We start from the raw sequence: 24565 nt of genomic DNA, 5'->3' as shown, positions 1-24565 counted from the left end.
GCCACAGCAGAGAGCTGGCCTGGAAGAGGAGCAACCAGGAAAGAATCCGGCGCCCTGGGACTAGAACCCGGTGTGCTGGCGCCGCTAGGTGGAGGATTAGCCTAGTGAGCCGCGGCGCCGGCCCATCTTGACCATTGAAGCAAGAAGCACACGGTTCTCTCTGTCAACAATATAATCTTATCAGAAATTGAAGCCTAGAGAAGTCAGGTCATGGGTTCAAGGGCAACAGTGAGGAAAACACTGAGGAAGCACAGGAGAAATCTCCAAGGAACAGCAAAGTCAATTTCACTCTTTCCCTCTCCTTGGGGTTTGTGTAATCCCCTTTCATTCAATCCTGATGTCATGCTGAGTCACAAAAAGAAACACTCCTCAGTGCGACACATCTCTGGAGGCTCTTTAGCCAGGGTCTGTTAGTCATCGCTATACTCATGGGCTTAGGGCCAGTGCCATTCACACTTCTCTCTGTCCTGCAGCAGACGGACGCAGTTCCTCCAATCCCTCTACTCCCTCTTCGCTCTAAAACCCTTCTCTGAGGGAGGAAGAGCTATAGCTTTGGGGATAATATAGCTTTAAGGGAACTTTTGGCTGATGCGGACGTCCTAACATCTGGGCAGTGTTAACAGAATCCCGGAGGCCCAGACGGACCAGGAGCCGCTCGTTCTAGGAATGTTAAAGTAGAAGGGATATTTTTTTTTTCCGGCTGATGAGAGGAGCAGAGGAAGGAGAAAAAGGAAGAGAGAGAAAACGAACCACAAAAACATAAAAGAGGTAAGATCTGCAATTACTCCCTTCATGCTACACTGCCCTATTTTGCAGCTATGGAGGGGATAAAGGACCCAGGACTTGGGCAACATGACTCGGGGTGGCAGGGGGAGAAGTTCTTTGATGAAACAGAGTGATATGTGCTTGTCGTCTGGGCCGTGACCTGGCTGCAGAGGGATAGCTGACTCCAGTGAGTCAAGTTTCCAGGCTGAGATTAGGGAGGATGTGGGCAGAGCAGAGGTCACAGACTCCGAATATTGTATCTGAAAAAGGCATACCCCTACACCACAACAGAGGAACTGGAGTGAGGCTGGGTGTGGGACAGGGGCCAGCCATTAGTTACCTAGCTCTGCATTTGCCTGCATCTCTGTTAAGCCCCTTTCTCCTCCTTTTGTTGCCTCTTTCTGCTTTTCTCCAGCTCTTTCCTTTTAGCTCTGTCAGATTCTCTTTCTTTTCTAATATCCTTTCCACATCTTTCCACTTTCCTTGCCTCCCTCACTGGCTCTCAACTTCTCTCTCCTGCTTCCTTGCTCTCTAGATAAAATCTGGAGCCAAGTAGCAATGAATCAGAGGGGGAACTTTTTTCCTTTATTTAACTTCACTTGTCCCTTAGGGACTGGCCAGAATCTGCCATCATTTTATTCCTCCGTTTCTGGGACCACCTCCTGCTCCGAGTGAGGTATCTCATTGATCGCAGGTAGGTGAACGGGTGCTTGCTGAAATCAGTAGCCCTTTTATGCCAATGGGCAGCAAGTTGTAATACTGTACTTTATGAAGTATTTGCCCACTGGGAACCACAAAACTCTCATGCCATTAGAGTGAGGGCAGGGCAGGAAGTGAGAGGGCAATTGGAACCTGCTCACTCTCTCCTCATGGACCTCAGTGGGGGCTCCCTAACCTCGCTGACTTCCTGCTGGCTCAGCAGGGTAAAACTAGAAAGTTAGGCTAGACTTGAATGCCACAAGCCACCACCAAACCACTAAGCCTCAAAGCCCAAAGCTAAGAACAGAATAGAGTTTACTGCCTGGGACACTAGAAAAAGGAAACATCCAGCCCTGTCCAAAATGAAGTTGGTAGTAATAATGTCCAATAATTAGTGATAGCTGGATAGATTGCTTCCTTATGTGCCAGGCAATGATCTATTCTGTAAGGTGTATACTTTTATTATCCCCATTTTATAGATGAAGAAACGGAGGCCCAAAGAAGTTATGGAATTTATCCAAGGTCTGGTTGCTAATGGATGACAAAATTGGATTCACATCCAGATCTGTGTATAACTTCACAGTTAGGCTCTCAGACCATATACTCTAATACTTTCCCTGATTAGTGGTTAGGGAATACTACTAGAATGTACAGAGCCATGACTGGCAGCTTTCAATTGCCAGATTCCCTCTTGATTCTATGTGACTTTTTATTGGCCTTTTCCTAGTATTGGTACATCATTGTCCCTCACTGAACCGTGTACCATTTGGTACCCAAATGAACCATGGGATATTTGCATGTGACCCAAGCAGGGTCAGTTGAAGATTGTTTCATGTCCTCCTCCTTCTCCTTTGAAGAAAATGTACTGTAATGGAAAATCTGTATGGGGGCAGGTGATATAACAGGCATTCATTAATTTTCAAATCTCTCTCCTTCCTCACAGATCCCATAATTGTGTTCCCTTTCACTTTTGGAAGGTTACTGATGGCTAACTTCTGAAAATTACTTTCCTTTACCCTGGTACTACCGGCCACATACCTCTTCTTCTCTCCCTAACTCTACCTTTCAAGGATGACTGGTCAATTAACTCGAAGAGGAGCTTTCTCTCTGCTGCTCTTCCTCACTCCAGCAGTGACACCAACGTGGTATGCAGGTAAGTTCCAGCAGCTGCTGTCTTTATTTCCACTGAGCTAGGGCAGAGCCTAGCTCAAGACTTGGAGGGAAGGTATAGGACCACAATTAGAGAGATTGTTAGATACAGAGATGAGTCATTAATGGACAATGAGGATGGTTAAAGACACATCCTACCAAGAGCTACTGAAAATATGCTACACCAGTACAGAAGTGAGAAAGATAACATGGCCTTTGAGACTCTTATCTTTTGCATCTAGCTTCCTGAAAACCATTTTCAAATATTAACGTCTTCATGAGTCAAATCTTTATTAATGCTAATTCCCTTATGAGTCAAATACTCTTGTGAAGACCCCCCCAAAATAGGCCTTACACCACATATCTTTTTTGAAAAAAGTAAGGGGGACAGGCCATTTATTCAAAGGAAACAAGAATCAGTCAGACTTCCCTTCCCCCCTCCCTCCCTCCTTTCTCTCCCCTCCTCTTCAGATCTTATTTATAACATGAGATTCTCTTAATACTTTTCTGCCAAAGTTGTTAATGGCAATCCAGATGACATTCACTTATTCAGGAATTCCCCAGTTTCTTCTAGCTTGTTCCTCACTTCCGAAGGGATGGAGGTTTCTGGATTCCTGAACGTTTCACCCTTCACCCCTGGAGACATAGGGAACTGAAAAGAACAGCCTCAGTGAGGAGAGGGAGTGGGAGGGGAGCAGGATGAGGGAAGGATAATGAGCTGACATACAGAGGTTTTTTTGATGGGGCCCAGCTGGCATTCCAAGTGCTAAGAATATGCTGTGGCCTGTAGTGTCTGCCCTCACAGGGGCTTTGGGGGGTGGGGGAATGAGACAGACCCAGCCAGTGGGGTTAGGAAAATATCCAGGGATGAGTAAATAACAAACTGCTCCCATCACAGCCACAGTCACTTCAGCTAAAATTTTCCACATGCCCTTAGCTCCTGATGGAGGCCTTTGGCAGTAGTGCTGTTTGTCTGGAACAGCTGCATCAAATATGCAAACTTCATCCCCTGTTTGGCTTAACCTGGCTTTGTAGGGGGTGAAGCACAAGGGCTGACATTGAGATGAAGGAATTCAAGTCAAGCCTTTGGCAGAGCAAACACTGCTTGGGGTTAAAGGAGCCCCAAGTCTCCAGGAGACAAATATGCAGCTGTCCTCCCCAGCCCCTCACTAGCTGCAGTGCAAGCACGGAGGACCAAAATCCTGCCCAAGACCACAGGGCTAAGGGAGTGAAGATTAGATGGCGCAAAGCCCAGTGGGAACACCTGTGTGAAACCTCATGCCCTGCGAAGGCCTTTGCCTTTCCCCGGATCGCGGGAGGGAAGCCGGAGCTGTTGGGAGTCCTGAGGACAGGATGGTTTTGTAAAAATTAGGTTCATTTGAGGTCTCACAGGACTGTTTGCAAAGCTCGCACTTCCCACTTTCATGTGAGTCTCCAGGACCACCTCTCCTTCCTGAGGAACTCAGGCTGGGGAGTTCTCTGACCGTCCTGAAAACCGACTCATTCTGCCCTCTTCCAGTGGTAGGAGGCTTATGTGACACAAGATGTGGAGTCCCATGAGCCTCCTCTACATTGCTAGCTCCGCCGCTGGCCTTGCCTCCACTCATTTGTTCATCTATCCACTCCACAAATATTTACTGAGCACTGTTTATGCATCCAGGATGGTTTCGTTCCCTCCTTTAACCTTGTCCTCAAATGGGAATGGCACAAGGAAAGCAGCCAAGTGTTAATTCAGGGCTAATCAGAGAAAGGATCTGGGAATCATCAGCAGGGGTTAGGAAAAGTTAAGAACGTAAGTAAAGCAGAGTGTGGGAGTACAAGTGTGTGTTGGTGTATCTGTGCAGTTCAGGAAGTCAGACTTGTGTTTGTCATAAGCCAAGCACTAATGTCTTCCATTACCAATTCCACTGCCAGCCATACCTCTGTGAAGGGAAGTGCTTAGAGGGTCTGCACAAGCTATGGAAGATGGAGGAACCCAGAAACAGACCACAGAGTGAACTGATTGATTCAAAGGAACTGAGGCATGCTGCCAAGACCTTCCCCACAAGGGCTGAAGAGGGACAGGCAGACAAAATAATGTGGGGAATGCTCCCTCCTGGTTTCATTCTTATACTCCATCTCAGTATCCCATTTGCAAAAAAAAAAATACTCCAAGAGAGGTGAGGGGCAGGGGGTGGCGATGACAAGGTTTAACATGGCGAGGTGGCCCAAGCCCGCTTCCAGCACAACACAAACCTGGCCCTGGTCTGGCTCCCTCTACACTTTAGCGGAGACTGTAATTATGTCATTGAGCCCTCTCAGTTTTCCCACATCCCCTGTAATTCTGGAATGATGTAAAATGCTTGGTGGCCTTCGATCCCACACACAGAGTAAAAAAAAAAAAAATCTGGTTTGCAAGCAAGATTTTGGTCTTTGATCTCTTTTGGACATTGTCAAAAGCTCTCCTCAGGTTCCATGGTTAGTGGGGTGTCTGCTAGTTAGTTTGGTATCCAGGGGTCTGATAGGCCTGGACTGGGATGGTCACTGTGCTACCTACTGGCTGGGAGACCTCTGGCAACTCCCTCTATCCCTCTGAGTCTGCCTTTTCCTGCGTACATTGGACTGTTACTAGTGACTTCCCCACTGAGCTGCTGTGGGGTTGGACATGGAGACCTCGAGTAATGTGCTTAACACAGAGTTGGAACTGAGCGATGTTAGCACTCATTGTTGTGGGTGTTGTTGTTATCCAGCCCGGGCCCCCTGACACTCCTGTTTTCTCTCCTGCTAAAAGGCTGTTTGCTGCCTGCTGAACATTGCTTCCCAGGCTGGCTCTGTAACAAGGGGGGGGGGGGGGCTCTAGGGAATCCCATACATCTGGCCTCCTGTTTACAGGAGCTGTAAGGCTTTGAGGCTAATGCTAAATTTAAACAGCTGACAATAATCCCATGTGCCCTCCCCCTACAAAGAAACCTCCCAGGTGGGCAAAGGGAGATGAGACCTAAGGAGAAATTAACAGAAGCCAGAAGAAACAAAATGGGAAAACAGAATGAAAAAAAAAAAAGAAATAAAGGCAGGGAAAGAGAAAAAAATGAACTCTTCCCTGTGGAATGAGGGCAAACCAACAAGGACATGATTTCATAAGGCAAGCTTTCCATTTGATTCATTCTCTTGTTCACCAAGTTGGACTGGTTTCCCAGCAGCCCCCCTCCCCCCTGCCTGGGCTTGTGGGGAGTGGAGGAACTTCAGCATCTGGGCCTCTGCCCCACCCTTTAGTGCAGGGCCCGTGCCTCCTCTCAGAGAAGAGCAGGCGAACTTGCGGTCTGAGTGTTTACACAGGCCCAAGGGCTCCAGCGCTTAAACCCAGCCCTGTCCTGGAAATGCAGAATTGTCTCCTGCCTCCAGCAAGGCCGCCTGCCCTATTCCTGTGCGTGCATTAGGGCTCAGGGCCGCTGGAAGGAAGGCTTCCGGAAACTCTGCTCCGGAAAGGACCAAGTTGTTTTCCAATTAGTTCCTATTCATGGCCGATTTCCTGCCGTCTGGTGGAACATAGTGTTTAGTCTCCCAGACAGCCGCAGACCTGCCTCCACCAGGGACTGGGCTGTTTGGAGGTAGAGCAGGACTGTTCCACAGCTCAGCAACTGTCTGCTAAAGCTCCTGCTGATGAGAGGAACAGGAAATTTATCCAAAGGACTCTGCCTCCTCTTTTCTTGAAACCAGGACTAAGCACTCAGGAAACTGTTCCCATTCCCCTTGCCTTTTGAGCCATCCTTCTGTGCTTTGGCATGCCACCTTCCGGCAACAGCAACCGGGTGGCAAAAGGGCCTGTGCCCTGTGAGCTAGGGGCACTGGAGGTCGTTGCTTCCCTCTGAGGACTGTGAGCAAGCCTATCATGAGGGTCAAGACACTGGGACTCTATTTTTTTCCTGCCACCTAGGACAATAGTCCATCCTCCGAGCTTAGGTCATCACTGTCTCACAAAGACTCATGTGTTGCATCAAGGGAATGGGTCTTTTATAGTCCAGATTGATGAATGGTCAAGAAGTTCAATGTTTTTTCTTGATTAAAGTCACACAGTGCTACCAGGGAGGCCCCCTGACCATGAGCTTGCCCGCATGCATTGAAGTGCTGAGATCTGCCCACAGTAGTTCTGCTTTACAAGGTAGAATTTTTCCCACTATAAATATCCACCTGACTCCTCACCCATGGAAGAGACAAAAATGGATGGGGTAAGGGGAAGCTAGAAAAGACGGGAGTGAGAAACCAACATGCCACCATGATACTGTCTTCTTCATTCTAGGTTCAGGCTATTATCCAGATGAAAGCTACAATGAAGTATACACTGAAGAGGTCCCATGGGCCCGTGCCCTAGACTACCGAGGTAAGCCTCGCTGCTTCCCAGGGTCAGGAAGGGGCTCTGCTGGCCTAAGGCCTAGGCCCTTCCCTGAAGCATCCTCATCCAGGCTTGGCTCATACATGATAAAACTACAGCACAAAGGAACTAGGGGCTTTGATTTCTAATCATGAACTTGGTTATTGTCTTGCTATGTGACTTCACTTCTCTAGCTTGAAGGTTGCTCACCTATTATTAATTATCAGGTATTGACTGAGTACTTACTCCATGCGTAATCCTGTGCAAGGCAAGCCTGTGAGTGGTACAAAGTCTAAGATAGGGTTTTCTCCCCCACAAAGAGCTTGCATCCTGTTAGAGTGAAGGGGGTTCAAATGAGCACATGCAGGGCAAGCCAGAGTGAAACTGTGTGGTAGCAGTAAATGCAGTAGGGGTTAAATCAGGAAATGGATCATGAAGGACGACATTTAGGCTGGCCCTGGAATGATGGGTGGGACTTTGAGAACTGGAAAGGGGAGGGAATCATTTGGCAAAGCAGAGGTCCAAAGTTATGGGAGTAAGAACAAAGTTGGTAAAGGAAGGAGCTAAGAAGATACCAGCCTGACTGAAGGAGATGGCATGTGGAGGGTGTAGTAGAAAATAAAGTTGAATATAAATCTAAGTTAGGAAAGCCTCCATATGCCAGGGACCCATCTCAGTAGAGGCAGAAGGACTCTCTGAAAAATGCTGTCTAGTGATTCCTGCATTAGAAAGAAACTTAGGCCAGGTGCTATCTTTATTTTAAAAAAATTTTTTTAAAGATGTATTCATTTATTTGGAAGGCAGAATTAGAGAGGGATATCTTCCATCTGTTGGTTTACTACCAAATGGCTGCAATGGCCAGGGCTGAGCCAGGCCAAAGCCAGGAGCCTGGAACTCAATCCAGGTCTCCCACATGGATGGCAGGGGCCTAAGCACTTGGGCCAGCTTCTGCTGCTTTCCTAGACGCATTAGCAGGGAGATGGATTGGAAGTAGAGCAGCCAGGACTTGAACTGGCTCTTAGGTGGGATGCCAGCATTGCAGGCAGTGACTTAACCTGCCAGGTGTTATCTAATATTCCTGCCATGGATAATTCTCTGCTTCTATGCTTTGAAAGCTACACAGAAGAGTTTAAATGTTGTACTGGGAGCGATAAGGAGCTGTTCTAGGTTTCTGTGCAGGGGAGTGACAGTGAATGGCAATTTGAGATCATTAACCTGTAACAGAAAGAAGGGGTTCAGAAGGAGCAGGGCCTGAGTCAGGACTCTCTAGGAATTAGTTATAGTAATGTTGACTGGAGATGACTGAGAGGCAAAGAAATGCAGAGTAAAGGATGAATCCAAGACATGTTTCCAGGAAAGAGATGATGGGACTTGGTATGGATCAGATGTACCAACAGGCTAAGAAAGAAATGAATGCCTGAAAGCATCCAGTGTGAACACCTGGGAGAACTGTAAGATTCCTCTCAGAAAGAAAACTAGCTTCATATAGATGCCCTACAGGCAGCTGGAAGAGCAAAGTTGGAGCTTTGTGAGTCACCAGCTTAGATCGATGGCCTGCCTGAGGAAGCAGAGGGCCAGGCTTAGGTCAGAGCCTTAGAAGACATCTATAGATAAGAGTAGGAGAAAAGCCAGAAAGTGAGAGTTAGCGATCTGCCATGCTGGAGAAGATCAGGGGAGCATTTATCAGATTACAGAAGCCACAGGAGAAGACTTTTAAGGAAAGTATAGAAAGAATCAGCAATAGCAGAGCTATTAGATATGACCTGACCTAAGTTTCATTCTAATACAAGAATCACTAATCAGCCTTCCTCAGAGTCCTTCTGCCTCTCTTGAGAAGGGTCTGTCCCTAGAACGTGGGGCCTTTAAGAAAAGGGAAAGGATAAGAGATCAGCGGTGTCAAATATGGCAAAGGGATCAAATGGAGGGTAGCGGGAACACTATTTCACAAGAGCTAAACGGTGACCTTTGAAAAAACAGTTTCAACAGAGAAATGATCAGAGCTTTGGGCTCCTCTATGTGCTCTTGTAGCTGCCTTCACTTAACTTCTTCTCACTGCCAAATGCTGCACTTCCACTGCCTCCCTGTCCCAGCACCCACCAACTCCTCAACTTCCTACAATCTGTTTCCTACCCACCCACAAATCTCCGAGCAGAAAGGACCACTCTTGAAGATCACAGTTTTCTCCAAGTGACCAAATCATGTGGCCCTTTCTAGTGTGGCAGTCTCCTGGGTCTCTGCGGCAACCGTGAGCATAGCCCTTTCTTCTAGGCTGCCCCCACTTCCTTGGGCTCCGTGACAAATAGCAGAAACTGAGAGGGGATCGCTCTCTGGTAGTGACAAAAGAAAGAATGAGGCTGGCAGGTGAACTTTGGGCAACCCTGACCGCTGTCCTGGCTTCCTCCAGCTGCAGCTGGACGCTTCCATGTGTAGATATCTAAAATGAGCTCCTTTCCTCTTACCTGAGAAAGGTTCTACCAGCCGACCTTCATACTTCTGAAAATGATACCATGATTCCATTATTGAACTTCAGACTATCTCTATGTTCCCTCCAAGCAGCCCCAGCAACTTTTCCTCATCGCTTTGCACCAGTCACTTACCAAGACTGGCCATTTCTTTATTAATGCATGAGATTAAAACCTTCACCACCTCACACATGGATAATGGCAGTTGCCTTCTAATGGCATTTTCTGCCTCATGATTCTCTACCCTCTAAACCCGGTGGCCCTCAATGACCATTTTTAATTAGAATCTGACATCTATCTTCCAGGCCTGACAACTCCTTACCCCTTCTCCCCACACTAAATCTGTGCTTTATTCAGGTTGCTCTAGTCTGCTCCCAGACTACATGGGTCCAGACTGATCTTTCCCTCACCAATTCATTTGTTCATTTAATATTTATTGAGTACATACTATGTACCTCTTCTGAAATAAATATCTGGCGCCTAGAATGCCCAGTATGTACTGCCTCTTTATTTTTTATTACCCTCAACATAATAGTCATCTGTTTAACAGGAGGAGCCAAGTATGTCACTCCCACAGAGCCATGTAACAGGCAGATGCTGACTGCTGGCACCTTGGGACCAGAGGGCAGGAGTGGATAGTGAGAAGCAACAGATGTAGAAGGTACTCTTGAGGCGTCTGGCAGCCCTGTGGTTAATATTAACCTTCCTTATTGTTATTTTTAAATGAGCATAAAGCCATTTTAGAAAATATAAGCCTCATAGCAGCCTTTGGTCTTGGGGTTTAGTGTCAAAAAAGTCTCTTTGGAACTTAATCTCAGGGTACAAAACAATTTGAGTGAAGTTATTAATATGAGTGGAAGGCTAGGAAAAGTACAACCTGAGGTTCCATCATCCCTTAGAAAGAATCCATGATCTTATAATCAAAAACTCAGCAACTATAGTGCTTAGTAATCTTCTGTAATTTGGACATGGTATCTCCATATGACAGTCATATGTCATAGCCATATGCTGAAACCCCCCACCGCCACTGGAAGCTACTGCTTGTTGTTGCTTGAGAGGGATAAGACAGTAGCTCCAACACAGGCACTGATTTAGGGACTATCATTCATAGGGGTAGGTATTTCACACAGGCAATGCCATTCAATTCCCACTGCAGCTCTATGGAACTGGTTTCATAACCTCCATTTTTACAGATCAGGGAACCAAGCTCAGGGAAGCTGAATTTAAAGAGTCAGAGAGCTTAGAGGTGGCAGAGCAGGAATTTAAACCTAGGCCTAAATCCAAAGCCACATTCATTCTACTTTTTCATTACAAATTTAATTCACTGTTCCAAAGGAAAGATAAAAAGAAAGAGGTAGCCAGGAAAATGCACATCATTATTTTAGAGCAAACTGTTCATGTAGTTTGGTTCCATTTTCACTAATCTTGTACTTTCTGTCATTCCCTTCTCATGACTCTCAAGTTGGAGTCAGAAACCCTTCTCTGAGGTGCCGCTTTGTTAGCCCTAGGCAAACTTGTCTTCTGTCTGGGTTATGTAAAGATAATCTTGGAGAGGGCCCTTTCAACCCTGTTATTACACAAGAGAGCCCTCCCAGCTCTTGGGCCTGGACACACACCTATTATGTGCCAGTATGTGTTTTATAAATGTTATTTCATTTAAATAAACTGCAGGTGGCTATAGAGCAATAGAGAAAGATCTCTGAAACACATTGTTAAATTAATTGAAAATCAATGGTGGGCAGGGGTGGGTGTTTGGCCTAGCAACTAAGATACTTGCATTCCATGTCAAAGTGCCTGGATTTGACACCCAGCTCCACTCCTGATTCCAGCTTGCTGCTAATGCAGACACTGGGAGAAAACAGTGATGGCTAAAGTGGTTGGGTCCCTGCCACCCTGCCACCTGGATTGAGTTCTTAGCTCATAGCCTCAACTTCAGTCAGAGGTTACTGTGGGCATTTAGGGGGTAGATTGGCAGATGGGCACTGTCTATCTCTCTGCCTCTCAGATAAGTAAATAAAAAGTTTTTTAAAGAGCAATGGTGGGGACAGTGAGCATAATATGCTACTCTATGTGTTTAAAAAGGAGGGAAAAATAAGAATCCATACCAGCATTTGCTTTATATGGCTAAAGAAACTTTTTTGAAAAAAGATTTATTTATTTGAAAGTCAGAGCTGAGTTACACACACACACACAGAGAGAGAGAGAGAGAGAGAGAGAGAGAGAGAGAATGAATGAATCATCCATTTGCTGGTTCAATCCCCCAAATGGCTACAACACCCAAGGCTGGGCCAGGCTGAAGCCAGGAGCTTCCTTCAGGTCCCCCAAATGGGTGCAGGGGCTCAAGCACTTGGGACATTTTCTGCTGCTTTCCCAGGCCATTAGCAGGGAGCTGGATCAGAGATGGAGTAGCCAGGACAAGAAGCACTCTTAACAGTGCTTCTTTATGAGGGGAAACTAGGTGGGGCTGGGGGTAGGAGGGAGACATTTTACCGTGTAACTTTTTATACTTTGGGATATAAAAAGGTCAATGTTTACTTCAAAATAGTAGTGGATGAAGCTGCTGCTGGCAGATGCTGTGGTTAGAAAGAATGTGGGTTTTGGAGGAGACAAGGCTTCTGTTTAAATTCCAGCTCTGTCCCTTGCATGCTGAGGGACCTTGTGCAAGTTACATCCTCATCTGCTAAACAAGGATAAACACCCACCTATGGCACTGGGCTGCCGGGAGAACCATATGAGATGATGTATGTGCAAAGGAAAATATACAGCATAGGGCAGGGTACACAGTAGATACTCGAAAAAACCCAGCATACTTCCCAGCAGACATTTTCACCTTGCAGTATTTAACCATATTCTTAGTTTCAGATTCTCCACAGCATTCTTTGCATATAGCTGCCCAGCCAGTTAGCAAACTCTTTCACCTTTCGGTCACCTCTCCTGTATTTCTTCATCTCATCCACATCAAACAGCATGCAAAGCATTGTCACATGCCTCATTTACTTGCACGTACTGTACCCATTTTCCTTGCTCTACCAGTCTGGTGGCCCTACCCAAAAAGAAAATGGGGTCAGTCTGGAATTGCTTGTTCTTGAGGCCGATAAGAGATCATCATCTCTCTACTTGCTCAAAGCCTTACATTTGAATATTCTAGAACATGATGCTATCAATGCTGACAGAGTCACTGGACTCTAGTTCCCAGAGGCCACCTTCTTCCTTCTATGAAAAGTGGGATTGTGTTTTTTGCCTTGCAGCATTCTGTTTTTCTGCCAGGCTTCTCCTGGGCCAGCAAATTGGAATGTATTTATAATAGCTGTGCCTTCTCTTACAGTCTCAGCATTTAGCCTGAGCTTTATATTTCCCTTTACTATTCTTGCTAGCTCTACCCGATGTGTATTTTCCATGACTGAATATGGGAGAGAAACAGAATGGGAGTGACTTGTTGAGGTCCCAGCCTCCTGTGTAAGCTCGTTGTGATAGTTGTTGTAGCCTTATCATCTACAGCTCTGCACCTGTAGTGCTTAGCAGATTTTCTGTCATTTGGAGATGCTGTCTCCAGATGGCAGCTGTGTGTCACTGTCATGGGCTGGAAACTATGCTGGAAGCCCCAAGCACAGTGTTGGCTGAACAGTTTTCTCACTGTCATCTGTCTTCGTTCTCCAGCTGGGCTCAAGCAGGGGCTCTCGCCTTTGTTTGTTCCTTTAGCTCCTGATGTGCTTTTTTCCCCAAAGTCCCCTCTTTCCTTTTTTGTCCCTTAGCATTTGGGAACTGAATCAGCTCATGTAAGACTTTAGCCTTCTCAACCCTAGCAGAACAGATTAGTGCCATGCTGTGTGTATACAGCCTCAGGCAGGTGGCCCTCCCCTTTTTTATTTCTGTCCCTTTAAAATATGAACCCACCAGTCATCTATTTTGTATAGCTAATGAGGCGTCTTTATGATGCCTTGACGATTTAACAGCTCCATAACCTTTTGTGTTCACTGCTGAACTGGAATTGAACTTTCATTCCCACGCAGCCTTCTTTGATGTCACATTAACTGCCTTTCTCTAGTTCATATTTTCGTGTTACTTTATAAAAATTTAAATTTACCTACAGGAAAATTCACTCTTTTTGATGTACAGTTCTGTGACTTTTGACAAATGTATAGAGTGAGGTAACCACTACCATAGTACAAAACAGTTCCATCACCTCAAAAACTTGCCAAGGGCTACCTCTTTGGGATTATCCCCTATCTCTACCCCTGATCCCCTGGCAACTTCTGATCTGTATTCCATCCCTATAGACTTTCTTAAATTTTTATTTATTTGAAAGGGAGGGAGGAAGGCAAGAAGGGATGGGGATGTGTATACCTATCTACTACTTGACTCCTCAAATACCTGCAACAGCCAGCACTGGGTCAGGCTGAAGACAAGAGCAGGGAACTCAATCCAGGTCTCCCACATGAGTGACAGGGACCCATTTATTTGAGCCATCACCTGCTGCCTCCCAGGACACACATCGTCAGGAAGTTGGAATCAGAAATAGAGCCAGTACTCCAACCTAGGCACTCCAATATGGGATGCAGGCATCCCAAATGGGGTCTTAACTGTTGTGCCAAATGCCTGTCTCAGCCATCCCTGTATTTTTGCCTATATATGTCCCTATATATTTGTCATATAAATGGAGTCCTTTTGAGATTTTCACTTCAAAAAACTCATTTGAGCTTTATCCATGTATCAGCACTTCATTCTTTTGTATGAATAAACCATAGTTAGTTTAACCATTCACCCATAGAAAGACATTTGAGTTTTCTCCAGCTTTTGGCAATTATGAATATAACTACTTTAAACATTTGTGCATATAATTCTGTGTGAACACAGATTTCCATTTCACTTGGGTCAATATCTTAATGTTGGATTACAGAGATGTACAGTAATTATACCTTTCTTTATAAGAAGATATGATGTTACTTTTATAAGAAACTACCGAAATATTTTCCAAAGTGACTGCATTTTTGCATTTCCACAAGCAATGTAAGACAGTTCCAGTTTCTTTCCTCCATTTTCATCCAATACTTGGTATTGCCAGGGTTTTATTTCTTTTTAGATGTTTTAGTTTAGACATTCTAGTGGGTATATTAACAGTATCTCATTGTGGTTTAATTTGCACTTCTCTAATGGCTAATGGCACTGAACATCTTTTCATGTGCTTATTTGCCACATCTTTGATGACATGTCTGTTCTTACCCTTTGCCCGTGTTATAACTGGATTGTTGGATTTTTTTTTTTTTTTTACTGCTGCATTTTAGAGTTCTTTGTATATTCCAGGTACTAGTCCCTTGTTAGATACGTGACTTGCAAATATTTTCTCAGAGTTTGAGGTTTGTCTTTGATCTCTTAATAATACCGTTTGTAGAGTAACAATTTTTAATTTTGATCAGGTCCAATTTATTGAATTTTCTTTTATGAATTGTGTTTTAGGTGTCATGTCTAAGACCCTTTTCCTAGCCCTAGATCCCAGAGATTTTTCTCCTATGCTTTTTCTAAAAGTACTATAATTTACCTCTTTACATTTAAGTGTGTGATCCAGTTAAAGTTCATTTTTTTAATCAGCTGTGAGACTTAGGTCAAGGTTTTTTTTACTTTTTGCATATGGATGCCCAATTGCTCGAACACCATTTGTTTGAAAGGCTATCTTTTGCATCTTTATCATTTCTGCATACTTATGTGGGTCATTTCTGGGCTATTCTGTTCCATTGATTTATGTGTCTGTCTTTTCACCAACACCACAGTATCTTGATTACCGTACTTCTTGTTTACTTTTCTTCTGCTACAGTCCCTCGATGGTGTTATACATTAAATATTCAGGATGGAGAAGCGACGTGCTACTCACCACGGGGAGGAAATTATCACAGCAGCCTGGGCACGCGTTGTGAGCTCTCCTGTGACCGGGGCTTTCGACTGATAGGACAGAGGTCGGTGCAATGCTTGCCAAGTCGCCGTTGGTCTGGAACTGCCTACTGCAGGCGTAAGTTGTACATGTATGTGTGTGTGTGTGTGTGTGTGTGTGTACCCATGCATAGGCTGACATGTGTAAGCTGGCTTGTATAGGTGAGGGAAGCCACATAGCCATACACAGACGGTATATACCTGGAGGTGTTAATATGTCCTCCCAAGTACAAATTGGAAATTTTCCATGGGTTCCAAGAGGCTCTTTCCTCCTCCAAACACTCAATCAGTAACCCAAGCAATGTGGACATTTAAGTAGCAACTAGCCCTTCTGACTCAGGTAGCCCAGGAGCATATGCAGGGGCTAAGCTTTGGGCCTGAGGCCTGATGGGGATTTGAGCCTTCTTCTGGAGCTCCCAAGGATGTATGGTGTCTAACTCTTTTCTACATGTGGCCAACTGCTGTACTTCCTGGCTTTTAGCCTTAGAAGACCTTGCCAGTAAAGCTATGAAACATCTGCTGTTCTTTTTCTTCTCAAAGTCAAGAAGAATCCCTGAGGCTAGAATGTGGGGATCCTAATGCATACATATCCCAAACCATGTCCTCCTTCAGCTTCTACATCCCTCCCTCTTATTCAAGTTCTACAGCTTTTCCACTCCCCTTTTAGCAGCTCAGTTTTGTCTGTCCAGATGTCCATCAATGAACACCATTTATAGGACACTTGTGTCCAGGAAGATGTTGTGGAGGAGATGAGAATCCTGACAGAAAGAAGTCAGTTACTACACCCCTCTAGGTGACTGTAATTAGGTTGATTTAGGACTTAGTCCTCATTATTTCCAAAATAAATTTGAATTGTCCTGACAAAATTGAAAAAAATAAGGCTGTATTACAAAAACCAGTTAAAAGAATATATTACAGGTATTTCCAGGTACCTAGAATGAGTTGATTACTACATTTGAGCACTGAATCTAGCTTTGACCTTCCTCATAAGAGACAAAGGAATGAATACTTTGGATCTGTTGTTCACTCTCATACAATACTAAGCAAATTCTTCTAAGGATGCAAATCTTTTTTATTGGTCTTAATTTCAAGAGGGTCTTTTTTTTTGCAGAATTCTTTACAAAAGGGATATTGGAAAACAGAAAAGGCAAAAATCTTCTAATCTAGTTTGAACAAGAAGCAAAATGAACATAGCTTATGTAGAACTTTATGCAAAGCTCTAATAACTGAACTTAGGCAGAATTAGACAATGTAAAACAATATATGGCCTACTGCTGTCAAGTATCAAATATCTCAAAAAAGACTTTGGCAAGCACAGGCTCATAATGAATTTATAGTGGCAATCTTTGGTACTTGTGGTTTCTAAGATACAGTTTCTTCTTTTGTCAACCACTACCATGCTTGGCCCTCCAGGTACTGGTCTGACTTGTACTGCCACCCAGACAGAGGGCAGGCCCGCTTCGTCATATAAGGGAGTTTCAGCTGAGGAGTGTCTGTGCCAGTGCCAAAATTATATTCAAAGGAGAGTTCTGAATTGCTCAAGGGCATCTAGCATTGGAGGAACAAGAAATGGAAACTAATAGCTGCTGAGGCCCTAAATGAACCTATAAATTAATAGGCATTCTCTTAATCTGCACAATTCTATGAGGTATTCACATGTCATGTATGAAAACACTGAGCCTCAGTAAGAGGTGAGTCTGGGATATGAACTTGAGTCTGATTCTGATGTCTACACATTTTGATAAGCAATTCACTTCTGTCAGGCCATCTCACCACAGAAGGTGCTGATGTACTTTATAGTATGAAGAGAAAGAGAAAATTAGGGGACGGGGGAGGCAGTTAGGCACAAAAATGTGAGGGCAGTTTGGGAATAGTTTCTCTATTTTCTGCTGTTTTTGATATGGTTGTCCCCATACTAGATTCCCAGGCATTGCCTCCAGGTAGTCCCACAGGCCACTGAGCTTGCCACTTGGTTCTCTCTTAGAAATAAGATGCCACACATTGCCATTCATCACTAGTGGCACCTACACCTGCACAAATGGGGTGCTTCTTGACTCCCGCTGTGACTACAGCTGTTCCAGTGGCTACCACCTGGAAGGTGACCGCAGCCGAATCTGCATGGAAGATGGGCGCTGGAGTGGAGGCCAGCCTGTATGTGTAGGTAAATGCTAGATGCTCCCTGTTGTCCTGCTGCAAAGAGTCATGCTAGCATTAGAGCCCCTAAAAGATATGGAATTCCCACTACAGAAGCCATTCCTATTTGTCAGGAAGGTGGCACCCTGGGTGAATGCTTAATGAAATGGTTTTCCCCACCCCCACCCCTGGCCCTTGCCCCCAGTTCGGGTTTCCTTCCCATTTCCTTGAGTACCTTTTGTTTGTAACCTCTTCAGTGGTGTATATATAGCTTGGATGGGTTCTCTCCAGCGAAGGCAGCGAAACAATGAGTCAGCACTTGATTTTTGACCTCCACAGACATAGATCCCCCCAAGATTCGCTGTCCCCATTCACGTGAGAAGATGGCAGAGCCGGAGAAACTGACTGCTCGAGTATACTGGGACCCACCTTTGGTGAAAGATTCTGCTGATGGTACCATCACCAGGTGAGCTTGGGTTACACATGTCCCCTATGCTTCCCAGCAGCTTCTCCACTCCTTCAGGCTGCTCACACTGAAGCGGCACAGGCAGAGGCAGAGGCTACAGTGGTGATGTGCCTCCGATCTCAATTTTAAGAGTCTCTTTCCTCACTAGCTCTTTCACCCTGTCCCATGCAGGGTAACACTTCGGGGCCCTGAACCTGGCTCTCACTTTCCTGAAGGAGAGCATGTGATTCGTTACACTGCCTATGACCAAGCCTACAACCGGGCCAGCTGCAAGTTCATTGTGAAAGTACAAGGTCAGAAAGAATTCTTCCCACATTGTTCCTTGTTCCTGTTCTACCCTGACCTTCTACAAGTCCCACCACAATCTTTTCCTCTCTATGCCTTAAACAGACATACTTCATTTACCCCTGGAGAGGGAAAAGACAAGTTCAGCCAACAGGCTCATTCAGGAAGCCTACATTATATGCACACATACATGTTTTAGAAACCTTGACTCCCCAAAAATACCTCCTCATGCTCCTAAAACTAGATAAAATTCACAAAGAAACTCTGTTTCTTCTCTTGACTTTTAAAATGATCAAATCCAATCAAGCTTCATTCTCAAGGCATTCACCATTCACTGCTGCTGAAATTGGTGTTGGCTGTCTGATTCTTACTCTTTGCTTTGTGTTGTGCTGTTTTGTTTTGCTTTTCTCATTGTAAAATGATTCATGCTTATTGTTGAACATTTAAAAAATAAAGAAATATATAAAGGGGAGAAACCTATTACCCCATCTAGAGAACCAATTGCAAGGTGGTCACCTGTACACAGGGTGTCCATTAAGTCTGGAAATAGATGGCCATATTTTCTTTTACGGATTGATTGTCTTGTGATGTGGCAACATGTCCATTCGTCTGCACGTCCAGATTTTGTGAACTTTTTGTCTGTATTTCATAGTTAATTCCTTTAGAAAGGAAAATTCTAGCTCCTGGCTATTAGAAACATAGAGGGGCTGGTGCTGTGGTGCAGCACGTTAAGCCGTGGCCTGCAGCACCAGTATCCCATATGGGCACTGGTTTGTTCCCAGCTGCTTCACCTCCGATTCAGCTCCCTGCTAATGGCCGGGAAAGTAGCAGAAAATGGCTCAAGTGCTTGGGCCCCTGCTACTCATGTGGGAGACCAGGATGAAGCTCCTGGCTTCAGCCTGGCCCTGCCCCAGTTGTTGTAGCCATTTGGGGGATTGAACCAGCAGATGGAAGATCAATCTCTCTCTCTGTGTCTCTCTATCTCTCCTTTCTCTAACTCTACCTTTCAAATAAATAAATAAATCTTTAAAAAAATAAGAAACATAGGAAAGCCATTAACTTTGATCATCCTGCCTCCTGGTCTAGAAAGCCCAGTTAGGGCCCCTTTTATCCCTTCCTTCCTTCCTAAAAAGTGATACAATAACCCACCCCTCGAATTCCTCCCTGACAGTGAGACGATGCCCAATTCTGAAACCACCACAGCATGGCTACCTCAGCTGCACCTCCGCAGGGGACAACTATGGTGCCACCTGTGAATACCACTGTGATGGTGGTTATGAGCGCCAGGGCACTCCATCCCGAGTCTGCCAGTCCAGTCGCCAGTGGTCAGGATCACCGCCTATCTGTACTCGTGAGTGAAGGCAGGGAATGGAGAGAGTAGATATATGCTTACGATGGGGGAGTGGTGCTTTTGAGGGCCCCCTCTAGGATCATGGGTCCAATGGCAATGTGTTTGATATAAAACTGGAGGGTTCTGAGATGTGTCTGTTTTTAGGGCCAAGGTTCTCTCCCCAGCATGCATTACACCAAGAAGAAGGGTTTAAAATCCCTAAGTGTTCTTTCAGAATGTCCCTCCCAGGGAATGGAGAAACCATGTGAAAGACTGGAACTCTGAGGATGTTCAGTCATCCAAGCTGGGGTGCAGCAGAAGGGCAGCCATACTCTGACTGGCCACCTGCTTCTGCCTTAGCCATGAAAATTAATGTCAACGTCAACTCAGCTGCTGGCCTGCTGGATCAGTTCTATGAGAAACGGCGACTCCTCATCATCTCAGCTCCTGACCCCTCCAATCGATATTATAAAATGCAAATCGCCATGCTTCAGGTGAGACCGCTCCCCTAATGAGAGCTTATGCCTTTACCCCATCACCTTTTCCAAATCAAAGAGTTGCTTAGAATAAATAAACTTTTTTAAAAGAGAGTTGTTGCCACAGCACAAACCCTACTTTTTCACATTTTGTGGGTAATATTTGATCAGCTTAGCATTTAGCACATTGGTTTTTAAATATTTTTAAAATTAAAAAAAATTGATTTATCTGAAAGACAGAGAAAGATAGAGACAGAAATACAGAGGGAGCTCCCATCCATTGGTTCACTCCTCAAACGCCTATAATGGCCAGGGCTGGGCTGAAGTGAAACCTGGAACCAGAAACTGCCAAATGAGTGGAGGGAACTTCGTTACTTGAGCCATTACCCCTACCTCTCAAGGTCTTCATGGGTAGGAAGCTGGAGTCAGGAGTCAGAGCTGGGCATTGAACCCAGGCATTCTGATGTGGGATACAAACATCCTAACTGGTGCTTTGAAAAAAAAAAAAGATTTTATTTATTTGAAGCAAAATGACAGGGAAGGAGGGGGAGGGAGGGAGGGAGAGAGAGAGAGAGAGAGATCGATCCTACATCCACTAGTTTATTCCCCAAGTGCCTGCAACAGCCAGAGCAGGGCCAGGCTGAAGCCAGGAACCCAGAACTCCATCACATTCTCCCACAAGGGGAGCAGGGACCCAAGCACTTGGGCCGCCATTTGCTGCCTTCCTAGGCTCACCAGCAGGAAGCTGGATCAGAAGTAGAGCAGCTGCGACTCAAACCAGCACCCCAATATGGAATGCGGGTGTCCCAAGCAGTGGCTTACACTGCTGCTTCACAATGTCAGCTCCCCCTATTTGGTCTCTTAGCCACTAGGCTAAATGTTCACCCCTTTGTACATTGTTAAACACTGTTACATTTGTACTGAAATGGCAATGATAGCATTGGAATGGTAGCTGTGACTTGCAGGGAGCTGGGTGAAGGATGGGAGAAGAGTGTGGCAAAGCATTCTGGAGAGACTTGGAAGACAGCTTAATCAAATGCAAATGCTGGGAGTTAGCTATATGTTTTCGAGGAATAATAGCACTAACATTTATATGTTTACTGCTTCGCATATACTCATCGAATTCTCACAACAACCCTTATGAGGTAGGTACTATTATGATACCTAGTTAATAGGTAAGCAAACTGAGGCACAGAGAGACTATTTGCTCAAGGTCACTAGCTAGTGAGTGGTAGAGCTGGGATCAAACCCAGGCAGTCTGTCTGCAGGACCTGTGCTCTTTAACCACAATAGTTGAAGAGAAGGGAAAGTATTGTGACACCTCAATGTAAAATGAAGGAGTTGCATGACAATGGCTAACATACTAAAAGATACCTCGCCAAAGCCACTAGTGGGAGAGGGAGATAAGACCGAACAGATATCATTGTGGGGACTTATACAAAGAATATACTGGGTTGCAGAAGAGAATTTAGGGTGTGCTGCCAAGACTAAGAGAAGCAGCTCTGAGGAGCCTCAAACAAGGGAAGAGAAGAAGCCAATTAGGAGGTTCATTTTTTATGAGTGTTTACTGTAAATTTCATCTTTTTAAAAAGTTTATTTATGGGGCCAGCACAGTGGCACAATGGGTTAATGCCCTGGCCTGAAGCGCCGGCATCCCATATGGGTGCCGGTTTGAGACCCAGCTGCTCCACTTCCAGTCCAGATCCCTAATGTGGCCTGGGAAAGCAGTAGAAGATGGCCCAGGTGCTTGGGCCCCTGCACCCACGTGGGAGACCCAGAGGAAGCTCCTGGCTCCTGGCTTTGTATCGGCGTAGCTCCGGCCACTAGGGCCAATTGGGGAGTGAACCATCGGATGGAAGACCTCTCTCTCTCTCTCTCTCCACCTCTCCTCTCTCTGTGTAATTCTGACTTGCAAATAAACAAATACATCTTTTTTAAAAAAAAAAGTTTATTTATTTGAGAGGCATAGAGAGACAAAGAGCTACAATCCATTGGTTCTCTTCCCAAATGCCCACAATGGCTGAGGCTGGTCCAAGCAGACCACCAATACAATCCACAGCTCCCACATGGGTGATGGGATCCCAAATACTGGAGCCATTACTGCTGCCTCCCAGGATCTGCATCAGCAGGAAGCTGGAGTCAGGTGCCAGAGCCAATAATCCAACCCAAACCCTCTGATGTGGGACACTGATGTCTTAACTACTATACAAACACCCACTCCTACTTAGGGGGTTTGGAAGGTTGAATCTGAGAAGTTGCCAAGGTGACACTTGAAGGCCCATGATGGAACCAGTTTTACTGAAAGGATGAACCTGCAGGTCTAGACCAAAGAGGATCTCAACCCTCTAGGGATCCAAAACAGGCAGAGAAAGGCAAACAGCTCAGTTGGAACAGGACATAAGAACAGGTACCTGCTAGTGGCAGGATTAGAGGAGCCCAAAGATGAAACGGGCATGGGGTACCAGGGAGTGTTAAATGCCTCCTTAAACCTCAGTGTGTAATAGGCAACCTTTCAGGACAAGGCAAGACAAAGAGCCAACATAGAGTTCCAGGGTGTGCTGCCAGGGTGAGGATGGCAACAAGGGGTAATGAAAAGAACACTGGGCTATTTATTTTGGACAAATCCTAGAGACTGAGAGAGGGCCCTGGCAATATAGCCTGGTGGTAAGCACATACATTTTGGCAGGTAGAATCAGTCCTCAGTTCAGTTCTTATTTTCCTGCAAATCTGAGCAAGTTACTTTTCTCCTCTTTAGAATGGTACCACCTGGCTTGTTAGGAGCATGTTATGAGGATTTTTCCCAAGTGTTAGAAATGTGTGCCCAATAAACAAGTACCATGGGGTAGGTGTTTAGCGTAATGGTCAAGACACAGGTGAGGATGCCTGTGTCCTACATCTGAGTACCTGGGTTCAACACTTGCCTCTGCCTCCTGAATCCAGCTTCTTCTAACATAGATCCTGGGAGGCAGTACTGATGGTTCAAGTAATTGGGTTCCTGCCGCCCATGTGGGAGACCTGGACCGAGTTCCCAACTCCTGGCTGTTGCCAGCATCTGAGGAGTGAATTATAGATAAGTTCTCTCTCTGTCTCTCAAACAAATATTTTTACAAAACAATAGCAACAATTATATTACAAGAGCCATTTATTAAAAGGCAATGCAGTTCAAACCCTATGCAAAGTTAAGCAATGATTATGTTTCTGCAATTGAGTCATTTTACTTCTCTTTTCTACCCTACATCATGTCACCAATTCCATCCACTTTGGTAGAACAAAGAAAACACTTTGGGAATAAGTACTTTAGGAGTGACAAAGGAAAATGATTGTTGTGGACCCCAAGGGCTTTCAGGGGAAGCCCCTCCTTTCCTTCACTGTCTCATGTGGTCCCAGGAGGAATCAGCCAAGTAGCCTACAATTTGAAAGCAAAGGCCTGTTACACAAAATGTTCTCTCCCCTCCCAGCAATCCACCTGTGGACTGGACTTGAGGCACGTGACCATCATCGAGCTGGTGGGGCAGCCACCTCAGGAGGTGGGGCGCATCCGGGAGCAACAGCTGTCAGCCAACATCATCGAGGAGCTCAGGTCCAGGCTGGGATGGGAGGCTGCAGGCAGGGGTGGGTAGAAACCCTAGGTGGGATGCTGGCAACAGGGTGGTGTGGGAGAATTGGCAGACAAAACTCTCTTGGGTGCACTTGTGTTTGAACCTTTATGGATGCATTAGGTAAGACCAGTGTGTTTTTTAATTCTGGAATCAAATGGAAGCTTAAAATATAGATTACTAGGCCCCACCCCAGACCATCTCAGGAATATGTTTTTATAAAGGCACCTTTATAAAAACTGACCCTGAGGCAAAGCTAGGACTGAGGCAGACCTCAACTTGACTCAGATAAGTCTCTGATCCTGTTGCCTCATGGCCTCATCTCTTTGCCTTCAGTATCCAAAGGAGCAAAAGCCATCTCTAGGCACTGAAACCTAACATACATACCAGCATCTGAGAAAGGAGAAGGCCATGTAAGGGACAGGGGGTAGTTGAGTTGAGTTTTCTCATTATCTATCCCTTATCACCCTTCTAATGCTTCCACAAATACTTATGGCCAATACAGAGATCACTGCTCTCTGTTCTAGAAACATTACTTGCCTATAGAAGGATCCAGTCTCAGTGGGGGCAGAAAGACTCAGTTCATGTTAGGGGAGAGACTAGGAAACCATCAGAGTTAGGAGCCTGCAGACTTGCAGGTACAGAAGAAGTTAGCCAAGCGGTAGTTCTCAACCCCAGGGCTGCCATGCATGATGTGCATACACTTCACAGGGCCTGTGCTAGGTATCCCTGGAGTCACTCCACACAGCCTATGGAGCCATGCACAGTAGACCCGCTTACAAGGGCCTGCAACCAGTGCACAGCCTGGTAATCACACGGCTGCCCCAGTTGGGATGAGGTGGCTTAGCAGAGCTTAATGCATGAGGACAGCAAGACTAGAGGCTGAGTGGAAGAAAGCAACAGGGCTTGTGAGACAGGTAATGGAGGATATGGA

At 45.4% G+C, this 24565-nt stretch overlaps 1 protein-coding gene across 2 annotated transcripts in view; it reads left to right on the top strand.

Moving 5' to 3' along the window:
* The first annotated feature begins 398 nt into the window (after positions 1-398).
* Positions 399-24565, top strand: part of SRPX2 (sushi repeat containing protein X-linked 2) — a 28156-nt gene continuing 3989 nt past the window's right edge. Inside the window, exons 1-11 of one of the 2 annotated variants that reach the window (XM_008273146.4) lie at positions 399-768; positions 1376-1459; positions 2408-2617; positions 6890-6970; positions 15233-15424; positions 17330-17506; positions 17818-17944; positions 18116-18237; positions 19401-19580; positions 19920-20053; positions 23494-23615. In XM_008273146.4, coding sequence (XP_008271368.1) covers positions 2536-2617; positions 6890-6970; positions 15233-15424; positions 17330-17506; positions 17818-17944; positions 18116-18237; positions 19401-19580; positions 19920-20053; positions 23494-23615 — 1217 coding nt within the window. In that variant the 5' untranslated portion in view covers positions 399-768; positions 1376-1459; positions 2408-2535. The remainder of the gene's footprint in view (positions 769-1375; positions 1460-2407; positions 2618-6889; positions 6971-15232; positions 15425-17329; positions 17507-17817; positions 17945-18115; positions 18238-19400; positions 19581-19919; positions 20054-23493; positions 23616-24565) is intronic. The other variant, XM_002720389.5, reaches the window with a different exon arrangement.

This window comes from Oryctolagus cuniculus, chromosome X (genome assembly GCF_964237555.1).
Source record: "Oryctolagus cuniculus chromosome X, mOryCun1.1, whole genome shotgun sequence".
Lineage (NCBI taxonomy): Eukaryota > Metazoa > Chordata > Mammalia > Lagomorpha > Leporidae > Oryctolagus > Oryctolagus cuniculus.
Note: the sequence above shows the minus strand (reverse complement) of the source record. Positions and strands in the feature narration are given on the sequence as shown.